Here is a 26,944-nt window from a genome sequence, read left to right as displayed (position 1 = left end):
GCATTTCATTCAGTCAGCTGACGCAGTTTGTGATGGTTGTTTGTTAGCGCTACAAATTTCGCCTACAAAAATATTCTTTCTCTGGTTGTCGTGTATTTGCTGTTGTTGTAATTGTATATTTTGCACTGAATGTTTAATTGTTAGTGTTAAATAAAATTGTGTCAGGTTCGTGAAAGAAAATTCAAAAAAAAAAATAAAAAATCAATTAATTGCAATTATAATAACGGTAATTAATATACTGCAAAAGCAAAAATAAAAACTGTAAACGCAGGATACACAAAAGGATATACGCTATCACTGCGAGTAAGTTGCTGACATTTTGTATACATTTTTGGGTAATAATTTTGAAATTCCGACGAATTAATTTTTTTTAATGTTTAAAAATTAGCTAAAATTTCATTACGTCGAATAGAAAAAAAAATATATATGTAGTTCTATGTGTTATGGCATACAGTGCAACCTAGAGTATATTATATACCATATATAGTATGCAGTATGTGGCATGTATTGGTTGGTGCTGGTGCTGATAACATTGACGTTGTGAAGGACATTTGAAAATAGGGATTTGTAATAGTGCCCCAATTGTGCAAACTTGCGCGCTGTTCACACTGGCTGCAGCGACATACATATATATGTATATATATAGATTACTCATATGTAAGCACTTCTCCACATTTGATTTATGTACAGCAGCTTTGAAAAGTGAATAAATAAGCCAAAGCGCCGCAACGTATAAATTATAGATATTTATGCGCTCGTATATCGTAATAGCTTTCAAGGATTAGTAATGTGCGCTAAATTCTGGCTAGTGCCTGCCGAAACTAGATTACAACAAAATAAAACGGTTGCAAGCTTTTGCTTGGATTTGATGACAGTTTATTTATTCCTCAAAACACTTTACTTCAGTTGAGCTTAGGGTTTAGTAGTCTACTCAAATTACTAAGTGTGGAGTTAAGCGTAAGTGATGTATACGTTTTATTATGTTGTTGGTTATATACAAAAAATTTATAAAAAGTCGAAAAAAATTTTTAAAATAATATTTGGTGAATTTGAAACATGAAACTCACTGCAGTAGAAGAATCTATTGCTAAAGCTTTTATGTGAAACTCTGTCTGTATATATTCATATGTCTGCTATATGTACGACTGAGTGATAAACATATATTAATCATAATAATAAATGGTTATCATGCGCCAAGTGCTGCGTTCTTAGTACTCAAATTTTTTTTTGTTTTTTTTTCTTTTTCAATTTGGCTGGCAAGCACGTGTAAATGCAAGAGAAATGTAACAACATATACAATAACCAGCGTATTTCTACATACATACATACATACGATTCGACCTATGTACTTTCGTATATTTTCATTATATACTTTTTTCTTACGTAATCTGCCACTGTGTCAAAGTCGGTGTTTAAGTCAAGAGAAATACTAGAGCCAACTTAGAAGTAATTCTTTTGTGGATAACAAAAGCTAAATATATAAGTATGAGTTCATATACAACGTTAAGTAGTTAATCATTTAACTGTAAATTGTAAAATTTTGATAAATTATATATCTTTTACAATTATATTTTAGTGAAAAAAAAAATTTGAGAAAAAAACTGGTTAAAAAAAATGAGTGAAAAAAGAAATTTAGTGAAAAAATTTTTATTGAAGAATTTTTATAGAAATTTTTTTATTGAAACAAATTTAATGAAATTCTTTTTTTATATAAACAAATTTTTTGAAACCTTAATATTTAACAAGTTTTTGCTGATCTAGTAAATTAAATCGTGTTATATATAAATTCTCATTCCAATCAACAGAATGTTATTATTATTTTATTTTTATTATTGCTTACTAATGAAAATAGTATTTAATATGAAATATACAACATTTATTTAGTCAAAATAATAAATTCAGAACATAATTAAACATTTTAACTATAGTAGTTTTCCGAAATAACGAATATTCGTTTTAACGAAAACCGCTCATAACGAACAAACAAATTTGTGACATTGAGTACCTTAAATAACGAACATCGGGGATTTTGTAAGTACTCGGTTTAACGAACAACATGAAGAATACATATGAAGAAAGAGCAAAAAATCAAATAACTTCGAACCAGAATTAAAAATAAAACTTGAAAAAATTCAAAAGAAATGTGCAAATTGAAAAAATGTTGAGTTTTATAAAAAAGCTTAAAATTATTGATCAGCACCAAATAGAAGTATGAGTGTCAGAATTGGTCCATTTTGGAAGAATTTATTGGATTTGAATTGTTTTGTTATGGTTTTTCATTTTTTAACAAATAATTAATAACACAATTTATTAAACAACAATTTACGGATATATAACTGAATTTTATTGAAAAACATACCTCTAAGTGAGTACTCGAATTAACGAAAAATTCGATGTAACGAATAGGCCTGACAATTAATGTGTACGTTATTTCGGAAAACTACTGTATTTTTTAAAATTATTCTTTAAACCTCAATTCCAACGCCTTCTGAAGAGTTCTACTGTCCAATAATAATTTTGATGTAACACTTGTAGTTACTAAATATTTGTACATATGTACATACATGACCTATATATAATGTAATATAAGAACAACAACATATTGCATTTTACAAGTGAAGGACTCGATAATTTTGACAACTACGCAAACTACAGTAGTTATATTTTCGATTTATAACTACATACATACATAGTACTCAAACATATGTATGTAGGTATAATTATATTTTTCGACCTTATAATTATGTAGTTCGAATGATAAAAAAATGCCACATCGTAAATTTCTATTTCTATTTGACACACTTAATGAATGCTTCTGACAGCCACATTACCTATATTTAGCAAATGCATTAACAGTAAAAAATCGATATCATTGATAAGTCTCGTGTGGCGAACGTCATTATGTACAGCGAGCAGAAGTGTTATCAAATAAATACATTGGATGTACATAAATAAAGTATATATACTTACATATGTACATAGTATGTATCAAAAAACTCGATGAAAAATCAATTAATAATATTGTAGCATATTTATACAGAATTTATCAGTAAGTGCTGCATAGATTATAATATTTAGTAGAATAAACATATGTGTGTTTATTTCAGCAAATAATAATAGTTCTCGATAGCATTATAGTATTTTAATTAATATTTGAAAATAGATACCCGAAATAATCAAATATAATGCCCCTAATAGGGAATTGTGGCGTTTTGCTCTCCCGCGGAAACATAGAAAAAAATTGTATATATCGAAGCTGTCTAAGTGAGATACTCTGCAGTTGCTGAGGTCTACCCCTTGACCTAACCTTGACCTTTAGTAGCAAGTGACGGACCTGAAGGCATTTTTTCGGTTTTAACTATTTTCTGGAGTATAATAACTAACTAGATTAGTTAGCTAGTTGTTGGATTTGTTGGTTGGATTATTTAGAAACATTTGTTATGAAGAATTGATTTTTTTTCATCAATAACTGTAGAAAATTCCCACGGCCTCGTATCGTAGTTAAACTGTCAATCGCTAACAGACTGTTCATGACGTCACGTCCTATGCATTTTACTGTCAAATGCATTATAGAAATGTGAAAGGAAAAAACTGTCGTAATGTCGAGTTTGTTTTAGTAAAATATATTTACATATACTGGCTGCTATTATATCATGACTGATACATACTCAAATTTTCAAATCGATCCTTGTAAAAGTCTTAGAGATATAGCCTTTGGAATACGATTTTGTGTATGACTTGGGATTTTGTTTAAATTTTAAATTAAACGAAGGATTGTTTTTATTACAACTAGTTTTTTTCAAGCCAATACTTAGCGAATACAGTTGAACTTCCCTAACTCGAATCACCATAGTCCACAAAAAACTTGGAGTTAGGGAGACTTCGAGTTATGGAAGGTAATTTGTATGAAATTGGACTTCTATTGCCAATTCAAGAGTTGGAGTTATGGAGAACTTTGAGTTATAGGTAGTAACCTAACCCCTTAAGGAAAAAAATTAAATAAATATAAATAAAAATTCATTTAAAATATCAAATTTAATAGTTGTTTATACTTATAGATAACATATTGTGAAAAAACAGTAAATTACAGTTAACTAAGGTCTAGGCGTAGAGTGTTGAAAAACTACAGGTTAATTTTTAATGCCCCAAACAAGTTTGTTATGAAAATTATAAAGATTCAAATATTGATTAAATATTTATACAAATTCTTAGGTTGATATGTAATACCTGTGTATGTATGTGTATAGGGTAACCTTATAGGTACCTAGGCACCTACTAATAAATGTATATATGTCATTATGCATATGTATGTAAGTCGCATACAATCAAGTTTAAGTTTGCTTACGAAGCGTGAAGGGCATAATATACTTAATTATATACTGGTATATATGTACATATATACATATATATATACGTATCCCCTGCAAAGCGCCACAACTCGAAATCGCTTTTATTTTAGGTCATAACAGAAAAACTTATTTTTCTTCGGAGTAACAACAACATCAAAAACAATTAAAAAACCACACGAACGAAAAAATACTGGCGACAACTAAATAAACTTACAAAGTCACACATACTACATACATAGATGTGCATTCTTTACGTTGACAAGCTATTTAATTTGTAACATTGTTTTCTGTGTACATTTACAATAATATACGAATACATACGTTTTTTCTTTCTTTCCGAACACATTTTGTATTTTGGACTGTGTCTCAAACAAATATTTCGTCAGCAATCTATTTGCAACTACATTATGTACATATGTGTGTATGTATGTATGTATGTGTGTATTTATATGTGTAACTAATACCATTTACACTTTGCAACTTAATTTAGATTTTCATAATTGGAGTCACTGACAGACATATGCATACTTAAGTACAACCATATACATATGTATATATACATACATCGAAAATATAAATTTTATAATCATCAATAATATTGTCCAACGTTATCAGAAACTATTGTTTAACCTATACAAATATTTTTTATATAAGTACACATTGCTCTAATCATCATTCTATAGATGCTTTAATCTATCAATATGCATATATGGCACTTGGGGGAGGCTTACACAAAGATTCTTTCAAATTAGGAACGACAAGACTAAAGTCTTAGCGCTTAGGCGACTTCCTTACATGAAATTACTATATACATACTACCTTAAATTACCGTTAATCCAATCCAAATTCGAAATCCAGCCAACAGAAAACACATTTTTTAACAAAAATCTTAAGCCCAAAGTGTATTAGATGAACAACTTAGTCATTTCGTGTGCTCATTTATCTCAAAATGTTTGCGTTGAAACCATAATGTTAAAACGTAGAGGTGACAGCTGTTATGTCGCAGCAACATTTCTTGTAGACAGCGGGTAGTACAAAATTAAAATATACTTGTACATACCGTTAGGTAGTTGGAAACCAGAACAAACACAATAGAAATTTGTCAACAAGAAAACCTGATACTTTACTTAGTTAGTGGGTTTTACGAAATACATTTTGTAATTTCCACCTGTTGTGACAATCACTAAAAACCTACACACGAAATTGACACCCAGCGGTGAATCGAATGGTTTAGAGATTAGCAGAGAACCAGTGTAGATTGGAGTGATAACAGTTCAGCATTTCATGAAATTTTTATTATATTTTTTATATTTTACTAGTCATGTTATATACTAAATTTTTAAATAACTATCCATGGGTTCAATATCCCCGAGAATAATAAATCTCAAGGCATGGAGTATAAATGTTCTTTCCATGATGAATATGTTTCACAACTATTTTTTATTGTTTCATAAAATTGTAGGAGTCACTTTTGAAGTACCTTTAGCCCCGATAATTATACGGTAATTGTTAAACATATCTATTTAGCTTCCATATTTGGTACTATAACATAATTTTCGAGCATTTTTATACTCTCGTAACATGTTACACAGAGTATCGGTTAATAACCACGCCTACTTGCCATATAAAACATTTTGCTAATCCAATCCATCTTAACAGTATATACATTCATCAAGAACCAATAAAGAAAATGGAACAGAATTGCTCAAAAATACTGCATTTTAGATGTGTCATCACTCATTTGAAAATTGTCGAAATCGGACTATACATTTTGAAGGTAACCCATATCGCACATGAAGACCACGGAGCTTATGGATAAGTTTTTATCGAAAATATAGGTAAATCTCTTAGATATTTTAAAGACATTTAGAGGGAATCTATTTCTTCTAATAATGTTTCTCGGTGCTAAAAATTGAGAAATCGGGTCACCGATGTAACTAATATTAGGGGCTTCAAACATTGGGTAGTCTTTATACCATATATATAGGTTAAAATGTCAGATGTCAAAATATAGACGTTTAATCTGGGATATAATGTAGCTTGATGGGGTTTGGTCCGGGAATTACCTCAACCCTCTTATAATAAAATAAAATAATTGCGAGAGTATACAATGTTCGATTACACCCGAACTTAGATCTACCTTTCTTGTTCATTTTGTCTTTGGAAATCAATTCAAATCAACTAAACGGTAATCATTTCAGTTGTGTCAGCGACCTCATAGTCTTAAACCTTAAAAAATCTCTTAAACATCTAACCGTACTTGACACACTTGGAAAAACGGGTAATCGTTATTCATTTGGAGTAATTGGAAAATAAAGTTATCCGATTAAAAAAGCCATTAGAACTCCAGAAAAAATGTAAAAAGTCTTAATGATATCTTTTCATCTCAAAAGATGGTATGTATATTTCTTTATAATTCTCTAGTAGAAACAAATAAAATTTGCTTCTCTACTACTTGAATTTAATAAATTTACGTCTCCATAGCCTACTTAGAGTTATACCTCTTGTTATAATGATACCGTTACACTACTGCTCCCGCCCTTATTAAGCTTTAAAGCTAGTAAAACGGTACTAGTTACCTTATGAAGACACTAATAAATTGTTTACATGTTATTAAAACATGTTTCTGTTTACGCTATAAGAGATTGCAGTTGTAGCCACTTCCAGCACCAAATTATCACCTGCCTTTCATGAATTTCCATAGAAACCCACTCATACTCACACTTATGAATATGTATTTAGCTATCTTCGAATATGCATGCATATGAATGAGCATTTACAACAACACAGCTGCCTAAACAATATTTAAGCGCTTCGTATCATTAGTTTGCTTTCAAATGTAAACAACTTTTCGGCGAACATGTCTGATTACGAACAAAAAAGACCTTTGATACTGTTGAACCAGCTTACAAGCAAACAAACAAACAGTTAAGTATGCAAATGTGTAGGAGTTCTTGATTAAAATGTCTTTTGTCGGTAATTTATGAAATGTTTAGTATAAATACATAACTAACGAAGCACAATGTCGCGGTGGGGAGTCAATTTCTTTTTTCTTTGCGTGGAATCCGATACAGTTATAATTTGCTATGGACAGATATTGATTTTTTTTTTTTTTGGTTTTGAAGAGATGAAATTACTTAAAAGGCGTCAACGGTAGAAGTTGTTGAAAGTTAGAAAAATGTTGCCTGGGGTGGTTTGAATGTCGAAAAAATGCCGAACCAACAGAATACTTCAAGAGGCATTACAACTTCTGAAAGCATTTCTTTATTTGGGTCGATTTTTTTGCTGTCTGAATCCTATCAAGAAATGAGCCTATCCATTCATTATTCAGGCCATTTGTTTTGATACGTTCTGTCGCGTTATGTCAATCCAATGTTCTCTGATGAAAACCCGACTATTACTGAACAGTAAAACTGGTAAAAATCTAAAAAGAACAAGTAAGGAAAGGCTAAGTTCGGGTGCAACCGAACATTTTATACTCTCGGAATTTATTGAAGAAATTTAACCAATACATGTATGCGGAATAAAGCTCACCGTATTTTTGAAAAACCTATAATTAGGTATATGGGAGCTAGGAGAAGATACTTTTGAAAAACCTACAATGAGGTATATGGAAATGTTATGAGCCGATTTTAATAATTTTTGGAACAGAGACACACTATTAGAAGAAAACAATTTCTGAATCTGAATTAAATTGAGATATCTGAGAGATTTACCCATATTTTCGGTTAAAATTTATCCTTAGGCGCTGAGTTCAACATGTTCGATATCTGGGGCCTTGAAAAGTTATGGCCCGTTTTCGACAATTTTTTCACAAGTGAAGCCAGAGATGATATGCACTAATTGTGTAAAGTTTTATTCCGTTATCTTCATTGGTTCCTTATGTTTACATTATTAAGTGAAGGAATAAGATGGATTTCAAAATTGAGTTATAAGGAAAGTAGTAGTGGTTGTGAACCGATTTCGCCCAGTCCGTGTTATCAGGGTGTCAAGAAAATATTATATACCAAATTTCATTCGAATCGGTCGAGTAGTTCCTGAGGTATGGTTTTTGACTCATAAGTAATGCCACGCCCATTTTCCATTTTGTAAAAAAATCTGAGTACAGCTCCCTTCTGCTATTTCTTCTGCAAAATTTAGTGTTTCTGACGTTTTTCGTTAGTTAGTTAACCCACTTTTAGTAATTTTCAACCTAACCTTTGTATGGGTGGTGGGCGTGGTTATTATCCGATTTCAACTATTTTCATGGTGTGTGGTGGAGTATGTAAGAGAACCGACTGCAGAAAGTTTGGTTTATATAGCTTTATTAGTTTGCGAGTTAAATACAAATAACCGAAACGCCCACTTCCCCAAAAAAATTACATCCAAATATGTCCCCTCCTAGTGCGATCCTTTATTCCAAATTTTACTTTTATATCTTCATTTATGGCTTAGTTATGACACTTTATGTGTTTTTGGTTTTCGCCATTTTGTGGACGTGGCAATGGTGCGATTCTGCCCATTTTCGAACTTGATCTTCTTATGGTGCCAAGGAATATTTGTGCCAAGTTTCGTCAAGATATCTTAGACGGACAGACGGACGGACGGACAGACATCCGGATTTCAAATCTACTCGTCGCCTTGATCACTTTGGTATATATCACTCTATATCTAACTCTTTTAGTTTTAGGTGTTACAAACAACCGTTATGTGAACAAAACTATAATACTCTCTTTAGCAACATTTGTTGCGAGAGTATAAGAATATAGTATGTTATTCGAAAGCCTGAGGAATTAACAAACTTCCCTCGTAGATTTGTATTTGTAAGTCATAATTTAATTTGTGTGTACCCACAATCTAAGGCGGAAATAACCTGTTTTATGAATTTGTCTAATAATATCGGTTACATTGTATGAATGTCTTTCTGTCTATCTGTCTGTATGAACACTTGTACGCTCCCTTCTTCTTTTCACACACGACTTCATCTTCTAAGTGCGGTAGTAAAAAAAGGTGTGGGACATTCTCCATTGTTTTAGCTATTTTTTATTAGCCATTGTACCTACAATAATAACTGATTGCTCTATTTGGAGTCATACACAGTACATGGAGCCCCACTCCATACCTGCATATTTATTGAAAGTATTTAGATAAGCAAGTGTAGCATATGAGGCGCTTATGCATATACAATTTATGTAACGGCATCTTTCGTGTACCAACAATTGCTGCATTTGCTATGCGCTGTGAAGTGGGTGTAATTTATACCTTTCTGCGTATCAGATACTCGCATAGATACTTGCATATAAACCATACCATATGTATGTGCTTGTTGTTGTTGTTAATCAAGATGCGGTTCACTGCGGTTCTAGGTTACACTCGTAATCGTAAGTATAATATTCTAAGGGTCCACACAGATATGGTTACATTGAAGATTTCGAATGGTTGTGTAGGAAATGAGAGAGTATCATTCAAGAGAGTATAAAAAGTGTAACATAAAATTTTGCATTCATGTAAAGAATTGTGTTCTTTTTACAGATAACCGTATTATTGCTTTTTTCCAGATTTTATTCGAATATATTTATATTCTAGGAATACTAAGAATATTTAAATAATTAACGATCTCTATGAAAGATTCCTCTATACATATTTGTACTAGCAGACCACACCGGCTTCGCACGGGCATAAACAAACATTCCAATGCATGTACTTTGCCGATTCTTAACTGGGTTCATTTTAAAAAGGTAAAATGAGGAAAATTCGAACATGAAATTATATTTTATTTGCAAAGAGCTAAACTAAAACTTGATTATGACCTCTAGTCTTTTGTGTCCGTTGTCTTTCTCTCTGATTATGAAGGCGTTGGAACGCTCAGAGTTCGACGCCCTAGTGCAAGCTTGTATATTTCTAATATAATATTTTGTTCTTCAAGCCGCTGCACAAGCTCCGTACTCGACTCTCAAGCGCGTACTTGGGAGGTTTTGAAATTTTGTTCAGCAAGCATCTGCGAGCACTCGTTCCTTGACTCTCTGGCACACGATTCCGATGCGAAGAGAATTACTTGGAAGACGATTTTCAGTTTCAGATTAAGATTCTCCATCACGGAGTCTTTTTGATATCCTCACCTGGGAACAATTTCCAGAAATTTGCGATTCTAGCAATAAATATAACCTATGGTACTCGGGGTGTATGTAGCTTTCCAATGGTGAAAGATTTTTGAAATCGGCACAATAGTTTTTGAGTTTATTCATTACAATTAATTAATTAAAATGTTGGCAACCCTTTTCAAAAATGTTCTCAACTTAATGCCTTCCTAAACCTCTTTAGCTTTTATAACTCTATATTAAAAATGTAAAACAGTATGACAATCTTAATTATGGTGACACTTTCTATACTCCGATCGGAATTTTAGTGACGTAATACCATAACGGTACTATTGATCGATTTTTCTACAGTGATAAATAAGTTTCATTGTTATTTGACGTGAATAAGCTTTTTAATATAATCATAATGAAGCGTAATCCTTCTGATATCATCCTTTCTCGAATAATACTGTACTGTACACATCAAATAGTATAAGGAGCTCACTTAAACAACTAAAATGACAAAACTTGTCATTGTCAATTACACTATATATTGGATATACATACATATATCATATACATACTATACATTTTGAAAAATCAACTTTTGGTTGCCTTGCACTGTTAACTAGTCACGCTATACACTCAAGTGCAATCGATTACATCATTAATAAACTGCATGTACGGTATATTAATGAAAACAATAAATATCAAATATGAAAATTTTTATAATGAAACATGAATCGAGAATCAACATAAAAGCTTGTGCTTATTAAATTCAGTTATTATATACATAATAAATAATACCTACATATACCTACATACAATGTATCTGCATATGTACATATGTACATTCAGAATGTAGTATATGTGTGTAAATTTTAGACTTGTTTCCATGAAAAATGTAAAGTTAATTGCAAAATGAAGTAAAATTTATTAATAAATAAAACTAGCAATGCTAAAACATTTTAGTAATGAATATTTAGAATTTAACGCTAAATTGTTGACATCATTTAAGCTACTTTGTTAATCGATGACTAAAACTTTCCTTCTCATCCATCCATCCAAAACGATTGTCACTTATCTGGACACCTTCAACACTTTGGGTATATCATTAAATAGTTCAAAATTTCGGAGATAGCTTAAAACTTTCAGAGCTCCAAGCTCGAAGTTCCATTGAACAAGTAAGCTCAGATTGAATTTAACTTCATTTTTATTAGCCCGTCCTGCTTTATGGTGCAGAAGCTTGGACGATGTCAACATCAGATGAGACGACACTAGGAGTTTTCGAGAGGAAAATTTTGCCCAAGATTTATGGTCCTCAGAACATTGGCAACGGCGAATACCGCAGACGATGCAACGATGAGCTGTACGAGTTATACGACGACATTGACATAGTTCAGCGAATAAAACGACAGCGGCTACGCTGGCTAGGTCATGTTGTCCGAATGGACGAAAACACTCCAGCCCTGAAAGTGTTCGATGCAGTACCCGCCGGAGGAAGCCGAGGAAGAGGAAGGCCTCCACTCCGTTGGAGGGACCAGGTGGAGAGCGACCTGGTTACACTTGGGATCTCCAACTGGCGCCGAACTGCGAAGGAGAGAGAGAGGTGGCGCACTATCGTCGATTCGGCTATAACCGGCTAAACGGTTGAACGCCAATAACATACATACATACAATACATATACATATGTATTGTAAGTGAAAAAGTGTTCGCTGTCCTTGCCGAGAGATAGCGTCACAAGCAGAAAACCTCTAACATTTTTTAGAGTAGTAACCCTAACCGGTAAACTGGTAAAGTTTGAGGGCACTATCTCTGCTATTTTTGCTTGCAATGGAAAAATTTGGTTAAGTGAAAGATGTGTTCGGCTAATCTGGTCCACCATTAGTCAAGTACTAATCGTCATAACCTTACCAAAATAGTATTTAAGGATTGAAAATAGTATTTAAGGAAGGAAGGAAAATTAAATAGAGTGAGTTAGTTAACATAATCTCAAAAGAATGAGTAGGTCATATCACACGGTTTTTCTAGACAACTCAAAATTGCGCTGCAAATTTAACTTAAATGAGGTGGTCCAGATTGAATTGAGATACATACCAAAGTTTCACATAATCAAACCCGATTCGGTAACCGGAAAATTTCTCTAGATGCCGAAGGATACAGATTTTCATTAAAAAACTGAAATTATCTAAATTAAATTGTCCGAGGTAAAGATTTTGAATATTTAGAATTCGAGATTTAGATGTGGTGAACCCATTAATTTCATTAGAATATGTGCTGTTTTATCAACAACGATTTAGTTTTTGTAATGATAATATTTATCATTTGAATTATTCTGTTGTTAATCCAAGGATAAAAAAGGTGTCTGAGGCTTTCAAATACATATACAAGTATGCTTAAAGATATATGACATAACTTAAACGAAAATCTCTCAAAGATGATTGCATTTTTTTAATAATTAAACGATTTTAATTAAAATCAATTTAATGTATATCTAAATTGACAAAGAACACCTTGTCAACCAAATTTTAGAATTGGTTACACATGTTCACACAAATGTATGTACATATGTATGTATGTATGCAGAGGAATGTCGAGTAGAATTCGTCATCAATATGGATGTCTCTAATTTGCTTCAGTTGAATATCAAATCATTCTTCAATGCTACCCATAAAGCTATACATAAAATTTTAATTGTCCCCACAACATGCAGCTGACAGATTTTTAGGCCCAATAAGGGATGTCTCAAATTGAACATATGAAAGTTATACATGTGTGTATGCATATTATATATCGAAATCTAATCTTTAATTGCCGATCTCTTAAAGGATTCGTGAGGCTCAGTTGGAATTGTATAGCGGATTCTTGTGAAACCAGTGACATTGCCTTCAAAATTGCAATGCTCTTCAGCTAGGGTTCTTCAACATCCATATCCCATCATAGTTCTTGTAGGATTTCTTGTCCGATTGATGAGGCCTTCTTAATATAATTTTTAATCAATATTCAAATAATTCTTTTCGTATTAGAGCTTTCCTAGATTACGTGACATCTCGAATTTCCAATAGGGTTCACATTGTCAAACTGAAATTTATGACTGATATATGGGACACACTTATTTGAGTTTGTTATTTAGAAATCTTCGCCTTTTTCGTTTCATTTTTTCTATTTTTTTTATTATTTAGCACTGACCTAGTTTCGAATTTCATTGCAATACTGGCATTAGAACGTAACAACAACACAACAGTACATAAAGGAAACAAAAACACAATTATCAGCTGACAAGCAATCGGCGATGACGTTCGGTTTCGCACTTGACTACATTTGAGCTTATTCGTTTTCTATGTGTTTGTTGCATTAGAGTGATAGCGACACGTCCGTCAGAACGTCAATGAGGCAATTAGTGTGCAATTGAAATGAAAGTGTACACACGAGAACAAGTGCATAATGTGGGTATTATAATATATAATACTATAAGTGTGTTAAAACCCATAAGTACGTGCTGTGAGTTATATGGGTTTAGAGCTAGTCTTGAAGGTAGACTATCTGAAAAGTATACATTTAAAAAGTTGTTAGAGGATTTTGATATAGGTTTGGGCTTTTCTATGAATAATGTGATTCAAGTGGAACACAGGGGTTTCCAAAATATAATGGGATCCTCGCATGTTTGTTTCCGGCTGTTTTTACAGCTCATTGAAATTTCATGTTCACGGAGGAAACATGAATTCGTAGGATAAGATACCAAGAAAGAGTATATTCAAGGGGCTATCTACATACATATATACACTGGTGGTCACATAATTAAGGACACTCCGTTTTCTTTTAAAATATTGGTTTATTTTATAATTTAAAAGCGACATATTTTTTTAAACTTCAGTTACCATATTTATTATCTTCTAAGGTATAGATTTATTGAAAATTTAACGAACAAATTGTTTCCCATCTGAACCAAATAAATTAAACTTGGATTCATCGCTCAACAGTATTTGTTTCCAAAAATCTAAGGGTTTTCCGATATACTCCTTTGCAAATTGAATACGACTCTTTAAGTTTTTGTTTGATACGTGCGGTTTTTTTCTTACGATTCAAGAAGACGACATCTGATGGTTCGTGTTGATACATCGTTGGTCAGTTGATCCTTTATCGTGCCAAGAAGTTAAAAAAGGATTCGCCTTGCAAACTCTACAAATTACACGATCGTCCTTTGAAGTAGTTTTTCTGGGCCGTTTTTTTTTTTTTTTATTTTACTCCCTGTCCTCCGTAATGAATCAAAGCATTGTGAACCATTGATTTTGAGCATAAAAGTTCCTTCGCTTCGGCTCTAATGGACATTTTTTCCTTCACGTACTTGTAAATAAACATTTTCCTCAATTATGGAGTACAACTCTTTTTTCGACCCATATCTAACAGTTATTTTATTTGATATTGAATATTCAGTTAATATACAAATGATTTATACAACTTACCGCAAGTTTTTGTGTTAAAATAATAAAAAATCCAATAAAAAAAATTGGTGTCCTTAATTATGTGACCAAGCACCAGCACACTCAAAATACAATAAATTCATCAAACCGCCGAATTTTAGAAATAGAATAACTTCGGTGAGCAAATGATTCCATGTTTTGGGCCGGTAGATTCGCCACTAAGACCATGTGATATCATTCCGTTAGACTCTTTGGGGATATGTAAAATCTAAAGTCTATGCGGACAATCCCATTTCATACCGTTAGAATTTTTTTTGTAGGGATATGAAAAGCCTAAAATCTATGCGGACAATTCCGCATCGATTCAGGCCTTGGAGCAAAACATCACTCGACTCATTTGCCAGTTAATAGCCAAAATGCGAACGAGTCATCGAAAATTTTACTCAACGGATGGATCATCTGAGAAGCGGCCAGCATTTAAAAGAGATAATCTTTTAGAATTAGAAGCCAAAGAATGTTCTTTCGAATGATAATAAATATTCCCTATTAAATTTGAATTTTTTGTGTTTTTCTTTAAAAAGTGGAGAACCTCGAAATGGATAATCCTTTAAAAGGGTTTAAAATGGAATAAAGTTTTCTTCATTAGGCTATAAATGTTGTTTTGTGGACTTTTGTATGTTAGATCTCGAGTCCCAAAAGGTTCATATGATGAATAGTATAACTTATTTCTTCTCTTCACCAATAGTAATGACACTTAACCTTAACTAAAACCATTTTCATTTTCTTTTCACTTTCAGCACCTCTTAAGCACACCCAACCAAAGCACCGCACACCAAATACAAATCGATGAAGATGGGTTCACCAGCAGTTAAACAACATAAACGCGCCAGCAAATCGTCGAGCTCGTCGCGGGTCAGCATGACCACTTCCGAGGCGGAGGAGAATTTCGTTGAGTCGAAACTTTTTAGTTGGATGAGACTCTTCCGATTCGCCTCATTGCTTTGCCGTGCGGAATAATTAAGTACCGCCAGGACAACATGAGTGTACCATTTGTTGGTGTTGGCGTGAGCGCCACAACAACACTTGCGAGGGGGAATTATGTTATAATAAAATAAAGAGTAAACAATAACAATTACATATGTAGTAGTCATAAAAAATGCAATTAGTTTTTAGTGCTGCATGAGTGTGTAATTAGATAATTACATACGCAAACTTATAAAAGCCAATAATCACAAAGTCCATTGCATTATTTAGCAAAGAAAAAATGAAAATAAAAATGTAGTGAAAAAAATGTTTAAAGCGAAGTACAGTTGAACTTAAAAAATATAAGTAGTTAATAGACAAATTGGTCAAAACAATAAAATATTTATGGAAAACAAAATTCAAAGAAAATACATATTTACATATTTTATTAAAAATTAATAATATACTATATATGTATACTAGCGCTTCTCTGTACCTTAATTGTTGGATGAAAACTTTATTTTTTAGTATAACCGATGTGCTCGAATTGTAGACAACTTGTTGAACACAAATTAGCACTTAAAAACTTCTAAGTTACTAGTTACTATTTTGCAAAAAAAAAGAAAGAAGAAGAAGAAAAATAATCATTCAACACTAAACACTTAGTGTATTAAATAGTTTACTGTTATCTAGCAGCAATTCCAATTTTTGAAGGAACTGATTACCTAACATGTTAATAAAAGCCAATCTACAACTCTGGGAACTACTACAGGAAGTTCTACCTATAATTTCTAACAAGTATTTTCTCATGTAATAAACATTATATAAACACCCATAAGTTAACAAAGTACTATAACTAGTCCCATTAAATAGTTGAAAATCACAAAAGAAAAATATTTTAATTTCCAACAACAGTAATGTTTTTAAAAGTAATATGCAAACAGAAAGCAATAGAATTACTGAAGATAACACAAAAGCATTTAGTCCAAAGTTGCCATTTAAAAAAGAAAACAAAAAACAATTAAACACATGAACTAACCTCAAATGTTAACCAAAATGCAATATGAAATAGCACAAGCGTCGGCCAATTGAGACCGGACGGCACACAAGCGAGTACTGAAACACAAGCGATTACATAATCTAATTGGTATGAAATGTCACAAAGTCAATATAAGTACATATATGTACAAATGTATGTACTGTAAATCCAGTCAAAGAATGGAGTAAAATATATATATATATACAAACAATATAATATATATAAAATATTAATAATATAACTTTGCAACTCATCTCATGAGATTTTGCCGACTAATTTTAGCTTTTAATTGCATCTTAGCTTAAGTCAAAGAGTTTATCGTATTGACCTGAATTATTAAAAATAAAAATGAAATAATTAAAAAAAAACTGGCTTAAAAAAGCGTTTAATGTTCGATACAAATTACCTTGGAAACAATAAAGAATCTGCATGAATCTGAAATCAATTATGTAACTGTGTTATTACTTTAGTTACTGAAGGGAGAGAGTGGCAAGTTTGAAGGAGGTGAGAAACTAAATCAATCCAGAGTTTGAACAATTGAGTCGATATTTTAGAGAAGATAGAGGCTACATCATGTTCTAAAGGCTCGCTTCAGAAACGTTCTGAAAGAAATTATATAGTATTAAATACTTCTGGAGCTAATGAGATGAGAAACTAAATCACTCAAGAGATTGAACAACTGTGCCGATATTTTAGAGAAGGTAGAATCATCTCATCTTCAAAGAATTCGCTTCAGAAACGAAAGAAATCATATAGTATCGAATACTTCTGGAGCTAAGGGGTTGCAGGGATAGAGACGATATAAGTTATTCAGTTATATTGAGTAAATTCCATAACTTATCGACTAAATATAGTTCAGCGGCTCGTTCGGAGAACAGACTACCCTAATCTATTGGTTTTACCAGCTCATGAAATTTCAATAAATTTCCAGCGGCAGTTTGCATGAAGTGTAATAGTTGTTATTATAACGGTTATTTACAACCCTGTTTGGGAAAAGATCAGAAAAAGTCATAAAATCAATACTCACGACAATCGGCTTTATATTACAGAACTTGATCTGGAGTTAATGCGGGCAAGAACTGTACTCTCGGCGGTCTAACGTTGGTCGGACCGATAGTACAGGGTTTCTCGTTTTTTTAATAGGCACACAAGGAATCTGTGTATGATCTTTGTCGATGTGTAAGTGCCTCGGTTCGAGGGATCCTCTTATGGTTCCAGGTTCTAGGTAGGAAAGACAGATGTACATACATAATTAATGAAAAAATAGAGGAGAAAAATCTATAAAACAATATCTCTATCCTACTTATGTATAAAAAAAATATAAATACAGTGGTAAATACTTCCATAACTCGAACTTCTATAAGTCGAAGATCGCCATAACTCGAACTTTTGAAATGTCAATAGAAGACAATTTTCTTACAAATTTCCTTCCATAAATCGAACTTTTCGACCACGGCATAATACAAAAATTTAAATTTTTCTATCGAGGCCGAATTTTAAGAGTCCTCCCATATCGTATTTGTGCGAACAAAAATTATGTTATTACACTTATGGATTGCATAAATCATGTAAGAAAGGCATGGGATACAATATCTCTATCCTACTTATTTAAAAAAAAAATACCAAAAAACACACTTAAACTCAAAATATCCGAAAATTAATTGGCAGTCATTTGGGAAACCCCTGCAATTAGTAAAAACACCCCTTATCATTCATTATTTTAGTACTGCAATGATTATTGTGAACTTAGCAAGGAGTAAAACCTAATGTTCGCGTAATGTTGTCGACAGGTGTCGCTGTATTTTACGTATCGTATAAATAATAAGACCGTATAAATTTACGTTCATTGCTCGTACGTTCTTAGACGTTCTTGCAAATAATCATTACCCATTGAATTTTTCTCGCAGTTATTGCGCGACATCTACCGACAAATATTTTAAGTATGGTTTGTGTATTGATTTAAAATAATCGATTCCGCTAAGCCGTTATATTGCTATCGAAAATTTATTCAAATTTAGTTCAAAATCATGACTGGTTTTCTATCAGAGAAATCTGTAAATTTTAATGTACTAAAATGAAGGGAATTATGTTATCAAAATAATTATATAATTTATGGAGAATTTGTTACATAACGGTTTTTTGGAACAACATAGAACCAATATCAATCAAATTTACTAATAAACATAATTTTTATCTTCTTTTGAAAATAGAAGAAGTACGATTTTTACTAAGATATCGTTATTTTGAATTTCAACAGCTTATTTGACAAGGACAAGTTCTCAGAACTCGCCTAATATGGGGAAAATCCTTGTGAAACTAGCTCTCACTGATCCATATGGCATAATTTAATTCGGTATCGAAGTAGAAACAAGTCTTTTCTTAGATAGATCCTTCAGAAAAACTGTATACCAGAATCGCTTTCCGGTTACCGGATCACTGCAGTGTTTTCCAAGCAGAGATCACAGCAATTAAAGAAAGCCTTCTCGTTGTGTCAAAAAGAGATTGCAAACGACTAGACACATATTCATATTCTCGGATAGTCAAGCGGCTTTAAAATCACTAAAGTCGCAAAGAATATCATCGAAGATAGTGAAAGAATGCTTGGATTTGGTAATGACAATGACATCATATTTCACGATACACCTGCAATGGGTCCCGGGACATAGTGACATTCCTGGAAACTGTGTAGCAGATGAACTAGCCAGATTGGACACAACACTGCAGTTGGATGCTAATAAAGAGGGAATTTATATATCTCTGGCAACGTGCAGATATCTAATAGATAAACATGCTGTTGATACGGCTGAATTACAATGGAAACAATCAATGACTTGCTTCGTAAGTAGACAAACGTGGCCTGAGTGGAGTAAGAGCCGCACAACCTGTCATTTATTGAAATTTAAGAGGAATGACACAAGAACCCTTTTAATGATTACTGCAGAAGCTGCAAAGAAGAAGAAGAGGAAGAAACGATAACACACCTTCTATGTGGATGTAAGGCTCTGTATGGGAAAATAATCGCAACTATTGGACGCGGTTTTCTCGATGATTACTTTTGATTCACTTTATTAAGACCACAGGGTGGTTCAAAGATGACTCTATAGTGTGAGGGAGCACAGTCCCAGTGGTGTCACAATGGGCCTCCCAAAGGCCTAGGTGCGTCGTTTGACAACCACTTAACCTAACCTAACCTAGATAGATCCTAACTTTACTATGATAAGATGACAAGATATACATTTTCTTTTGATATTCCGCTTAGAAGGACACTTATACCCTTTATACCCAACCCACAAGAGGACCTTTCCTTAGATTCAGCTACTGAAAGCTACTATGAAATTACTTCATTGCTTTCCTTAGAGACAGCTTTAACTAAAAACAAAATGTGTATGTGCAAATTGGATGCATACAGTGATTTTGTTAAATTCTTCTCAAATTAATTTTAATTTTGATAAACTATTTTAAAATTAATTTGCGAAAACGCATTCACACTGTGTTAATTCTATTGTTTCGCATTATCCATTGAAGTTCCGATGTTTTTTTTTTCTCTTCTATCAAATTAAATTTTTTAATGGTTGGAAAAAAATACTGATTGCGGTTTATGGTATAGATTGTAATCTATGGAATTAATGAAGTGTCTAAAATGCGCAGATTTGAGTTTACTGATATGCAGCTAAAATGACAGGAGCACCCAAACATGCGTATTATTTGCGAATTTGAGGGTGCACTCAGTGCCAAATATACACACGTACTGTATATATGTATGAGTACTATAAATCTGTATGTGCAGATGAGCATATGTTGAAAACTATTGAGAGCATTGTAATAAAGGGCTGAGCTGGGGGAAATAATAGCGGTCAGGATTTTGCAAGGCGGATATGCTTGCGAACATTCATACTCATGTGTGTTCGTGTTCGCTTTAGAAATATATGTTGTTATGTATAATAAATATGTAAATCCATATGTACAATATACATTATTGGCTTGCACACTCGATTTGGTTTGAAAGCATTTTCATAATTAAATATTTGATTTTTTTGCTTTAATATTGAAATAATGATTTGAATAACAATAAAATGGCTAATGTCATTGTGCATTTTTGTGGTCAGTGAGTTGATTAGCTATTGAGGCACGTGCTGTCAATTCTCCTCGTATGAAGGTCTCAGGAAACCCTTTTCTGTTTTATTTACCACAGAATAAGTTCGATCTTAGCTTCTTTAACTAGGATTATTTTGCTCAGTTCTACTAGTGGTAGAAGATAATCTGTTTGTGAATGGAACACTTCTTCAGCCTGTTGAATGGCAATGAAAGTGCAACACCTGGAGATGGCGAACCCGATTCCCCAATCGACGACGATGGAACAGATGTTCCATGAAGAAATTCTAATAGGAATTACTCGCTTGAAGAACAACAAAGCGGCGGGGCCGATGGATTGCCGGCCGAGCTATTCAAATACGGCGGCGAAGAACTGATAAGGTGCATGCATCAGCTTCTTTGCGGAATATGGTCGGAAGAAAATATGCCCGATGATTGGAATCTAAGTGTACTCTGCCCAATCCACAAAAAGGGAGACCTGACAATCTGCGCCAATTACCGTGGGATAAGCCTCCTCAACATCGCTTAAAGGTTCTATCGAGCGTATTGTGTGAAAGACTAAAGCCCACCGTCAATGAACTGATTGGACCTTATCAGTGTGGCTTTAGACCTGGAAAATCAACAACAGACCAGATATTCACCATTCGCCAAATCTTGGAAAAGACCAGGGAAAGAGGATCGACACACACCACCTTTTCGTCGATTTTAAAGCTGCTTTTGACAGCACGAAAATCAGTTACTTCTATGCCACAATATCTGGATTTGGTATCTTTGCAAAACTAATAGGCTGACTTTGAGCAACACCAAAAACTTCGTCAGTATCGGGAAGGACCTCCGTTCGAGCCCAAACGAGGTTTCTACAAGAGTGTATAGCTGCTTGGGTATGCCGATGATACCGATATCATTGGAAACAACATCCGCGCCGTTAGTCCTTCTTTTTCCAGACTGGATAGGGAAGCGAAGCGAATAGGCCTACGCTGGCTGGGTCATGTTGTTCGAATGGACGAAAGTGTTCCAGCTCTGAAAGTGTTCTATACAGTATCTACTGGTGGAAGCCGAGGAAGACCTCAACTCCGTTGGAAGGACCAGGTGGAGAAGGACCTGGTATTACCAATTGGCGCCAAACTGCCAAAAGAAGAAATGAATGGTGCGCTGTTGTGGAAAAAGTAAATATTAATCAAATCCCGAAAACAAATATTAGGTCTACAACTTTGCTTCCGCCGTTTTTTTGTAAATTTAAGGCTTTTTTCACTTAGGACGGCCTCACCGTACGTATCCGAAAGCATTCGATGAGCCTCAGCCGCACTTTTCTTAGAATTAAAAAAGAAAAGCAAAATTTCCCGCAAATGTCGAGAATTCGGCTCAAAAAGTGACATTTTCAGTTGAGAATATGAATATGAATGAGGAAGCAAAGTTGTAGACCTAGATACTTGTTCCACTCAGTGCCTCAGCAAGTACCAGAATACTGTTAGGACTGGAATTTCTATATTTATTCGGACAATACGTATGTACATTTATAGTTACTGTATTTTATTCTACTCTACTATGTAGATGACATCATAAAGCATATCCACGATCCCAAAGATATCATTGTATAAAGAGAACTATATTTTTGCATTAGTTACTTTACCCAGAATAGCATTCAGTAAGGGTGGTATTTTGAATCTCAAGGCTTCTTCGAAAACTTCGTCAGCAGCCAAGTCACATAAAAACTAATAGAGGGCGTATCAATTGTTTATGCTTATATAGCAGATTCTATATCTTTCTATCCTCGTTATTCACTAGATCCATTCCACAGATCGAATCTCGAAAAAATGTGCTGTTCTCATGAAATGTCTGCTCTGCCGACCGAAATATATACAATAAAATAATGGATAAAAGTACTTAATCTGCCATAGACGTGTCACAGTGTTATTTGCATTTCACTTTAGACATACAGTTTGTTCAGATTATTGTGCGAAAGATGGGACACATTAATACTTTATCCTCGACTTTTCAGTTTCTGCTAGACTAAAGTTGAAACATCTTAGATGTTATGACTCCATAAACCTGGAATTCCCTGAAAATAAGACGCTTAAGGATATTTTTGATAGGCTCAATGGATTCATCGATATATTCTTAGGAGTTTTTCGAATCACAAAGAACCGGTCCTTTAACTGTCCGCTTGAGATCAGCTACCAAACCTCAGTCAGTCAGAAGTGGTCTAAGGAAGACAAGTATGTGTAGTGTGTTCATACTACAACATATTCTATCTACAAACTCGAATGCGCGACTCAAAATCTTTTAGAAACCGCATAATAAGTAAAAATAATTCGAACTTATACATATATTTCAGCATATTTATATTGTCGTATGTAGATATATTGTACTTATACACACATTCATATCCACACATGCATGCGTGCCCACAACCCTGAAGCGGTACGCCGAGTGCTTACAACACCAACATTTTGACATTTATGCGGGCATAAAGCGATTTCCAGACGCAGCTTTATTTATAAATGCCCGCTGGACATGCCCTAAACCTCACGCGATCAATCCGCCAGCAACATCAACATCATTCTCACCATCAAAATCATTAATAAAATCACCGGCAACGACACCGACACCACCATCAGCAGTGCTTGCAACGGCCAAAAAGGCGGAGATGCAGCCGCCTGTCCATGCACAAAAAAAAAAAAACAAAAAAGGAAGAATGGTAGAAGAGGAAGCAAAAACACATTAATATGTGATTTTTATGTGTTTGTATGGCATTGTCGAACGCTCATTTGCGCAAGCGCACGCTCAACAACAACAACAACAGCAACATCATCAACCACTTCACTTGGAATAAGCGTTTTGTTTCAAAAAAAAAAGCGACCACGACAACATTTACCAATGACAATCAAAGTGAAGAGCACAAATGCGTACGCTTATGAAAGGGTTACAGCGGCAACACAATGCCACCAACAACAGCAACAACCCTTTATCGAGTTTTTTTGGTCAAATACCAAATTCTTCATATGCAAATGAGTTGGATGGAATAGTAACTAAACTAACTAAATATCACCCCAACTCAGCTATTTCCGCACTTCCGCACTGCGCTGCTTGATCTAAAGTGCAATTAAAAGCGCGCCTCATGCAGCATTTTGCGTGTTTGTATGTGTTAGTATTAGTGAGGTACTTGAATGCATTGCAATTGTGTATTATTTTTACTGTACTTATTGTTATCACATCATTTTAATGCTTTTCCCAATTTTTTTTTCTCCGTTTTTGTTGCGCTTCAAGTATTTGATTTGAATAAATTGTTTACCCTTTCATTTTGACAGCATGATGGCAATACATACATACATACACACACAGGCAAGCTAAGCACTTTGGGTGTGTGCATTTTTTAGGGTTTTGCATAAATGTGTGGGCTGGCAACGGCGCTGACCAAGAGGCGGGTATGAATAGCGCCTAATTGACGGTTAAAATCATAAAGAAAATAAAAAGGAATAATGATACCCTGCGATCGATAGACTGGCGAGTGGAAGCTGCAAGTTTTCTACTATAGAGAATAAATATGAGTATATATACACATGCTTGTATACATTGTACATAGTATTTTATATATTCATTTCATATAATGAGACGGAATCTGAAATTCTAGACATTTTTTGTATGAAATTTGTCCTTCAGCTGGCAATATTCACCCATTTCTGAAAATTTTTCTTTCAACTTGTCCATTTCTCGGATGAAATGCGATCTAAATTAATATAGATATGTACGTTCATATCAAATGTACTGAATTAGAAGTTAAATCCTGCCATATTATACATATACGAATATATTGTATCCTATGGCTCCACGTTGGAGCAAACAACATTAATAAGATTCCTCCATTTTTGTATTTCATTATTGTGCTAGCCTTAGATTTATCAACGCCCAAATTTATTCTTCAGGTTAGAACGGGTAGGCCCTTCCTTCGGCTGCCTGGTGGATTCCAGTCGATAGCATTCCGGATGATAGTGTCCATTTTCTTTGGAGAATTTCGGACCTGTGAAAGTCCAGAAACTGTGGTAAATGTTGCGGCTTTCGAATGTCGGAGGCTGCGAGATTTCATGTTTCGCAACCGTTGAAAGGGTTGGCTTAATATTGAAATCCTGCCAAAAACATGCTAAATTTGTTTTACAATCTTGGGGACTTCGCTCCCCTAAGGTAACTTTAAATTAGTCAATGGTTTAACAATAAAATTGAAATTTCCGTACGTCTCGGTAAAGTAAGCTTTAGAGGATTTGTATTACAATTAAGAGAAATATATGGATTGAATGTGGATTCCAACGTTAATGTCTTGAAGCAAAATGAAGAATTTATGCTTGAACGAATTGGACTCCATCCCAGCAAATTTTATATCGGGGATCCCAAACTACCGACTTTCAAGAACTGGTCTAGCTAAAGCTAGACTAAAGCTGTCATCCGAACACATTTGATCATGCTAATGTGAAGGTTGAAAGAAAGTATAGGGTCCATTGATTAAGATAGATAAAATTGGATAACTATTCTAGGCTTTAAAATATATTATGTTTATGTAGTGGGAACGATATTATATTCTGTATTCTGGAGTAGAAAAAAAATATGTTCAAGGTTTAACTATTTAGGAAGATGTCTAGAAGAGGATTTCTCAAAATGTTTTTTATTTTCGGCGGCATCCATACTGGCTTTAGTATTAAATGAACAAAATAGTACCCACGGCGATATTTCTTGGTTTAAATTAGGAATCGTTAAAGGAATGGTACTTGAAATATGCCGAATGCTTAGAAATTGTAAAATTTGGTATTTCGTAATTGAAAAGTTCAGACCAACTTCATCGACTCTCGGATCTTAGTTTATTAGTCTCAAATGAAATATAGATTAGAGATTTAATAAGTCTGATCTTCGATGACATGGCGAACTTGCTTGGAGATAAAATGCAATTTCTGATAGTTTGATTACCCTACCTTTGGATAGTTAAAAACCTTTTCTATGTGTATTTATTATTTGTTTTATTTGTTCTTGTTTTATTTGTTATTTACGTGATTTAAACTCACAACAAGGGAATGATAATCACGCACTCAAGGTGCTCAACTAAGCCGACCACTCCCCCCGAAAAAATAATAATGCATAAAATGCATTTTGAATTATAATTTTTCGTTTGAATGTAGGCGTAGTAATCACAGGCAGCTAATGCAATAAATCGGTAAGTATTACCAAACCGAATTTCATAAAACAATATACCAATTACAGCACCCGCTGTGCAACTTTCTGACAGCTGCTCCACGCTGACCATACGACACGCTTGGTACCTACAGCGCCTGTAATGGACGACACGTGGACAGCGAACGACTCTAAATCCAACTAAAATTACATTCCTGTTCGCTCGCGGATAAGCATTGCAGTAGGGCAAATGTTGACCGAACGGACTCGCATTGAAGCAACCAGTATTAAGGGGTCAATAAGAGTAGCATGCGAGTGTAACAATGGGTGAAAATGAATTTTAAATAAATTAGTTCAGATTTACGCTATATATCCCGTGCGTGTGTGTGTGTGTATTTTACATTGCACACACACACTCACAACGTGGAAATTAAATATAAATCGCCACCAAAATGCGATTAACTTGTGAAAATTTATAAAAATCAAGCAATGCCTGTGGCTACCACCATTGTGCCGGCGTCACAGCGGTACAGAGCGCCGGGGCTGACCACCAGCTAGCAAACGGTATGGCAAGCGGTTGGTTGCTAGCGCTCAAATTCACGCCTCACTACACGATAGCGTTGTAAATTAGAAAGTTAGCCGGTCCTCTAACTGGACAACAGCGAAGAGGGTGGTATTATCGTTACCTCGATTAAACATATGCTTGTGTGTGTGTTTGTAGAACTATTTGCCGCCAGGATATTGAAAAGTGCGTAATTTTGAAATTTTGAATTTTGCTATCGGCGATTGTACGCATGCGCAATGCTTTTCTGCATTTCTCCATTTGTTGTTGTTATTTTTATCTTTTGTTTGCCTTTGTATTTTGTACT

At 33.9% G+C, this 26,944-nt stretch overlaps 1 protein-coding gene across 1 annotated transcript; it reads left to right on the top strand.

Moving 5' to 3' along the window:
• LOC114804499 (uncharacterized) lies at window positions 1-17,282 on the top strand. Its single transcript, XM_029043127.2, has 2 exons — window positions 1-303; window positions 15,625-17,282. Exon 2 carries the CDS (start codon window positions 15,674-15,676, stop codon window positions 15,842-15,844), a length of 171 nt encoding a protein of 56 aa, XP_028898960.1. The 5' UTR covers window positions 1-303; window positions 15,625-15,673; the 3' UTR covers window positions 15,845-17,282.
• Window positions 17,283-26,944: the final 9,662 nt, after the last annotated feature.

Source organism: Zeugodacus cucurbitae, chromosome 3 (assembly GCF_028554725.1).
Source record: "Zeugodacus cucurbitae isolate PBARC_wt_2022May chromosome 3, idZeuCucr1.2, whole genome shotgun sequence".
Taxonomy (NCBI): domain Eukaryota; kingdom Metazoa; phylum Arthropoda; class Insecta; order Diptera; family Tephritidae; genus Zeugodacus; species Zeugodacus cucurbitae.
This window is presented reverse-complemented; position numbering and strand designations above follow the sequence as displayed.

What these genes read in the sequence shown, in the direction of transcription:
- LOC114804499 (XM_029043127.2), top strand. Translation starts at nt 15,674, where the DNA reads ATGAAGATGGGTTCACCAGCAGTTAAACAACATAAACGCGCCAGCAAA.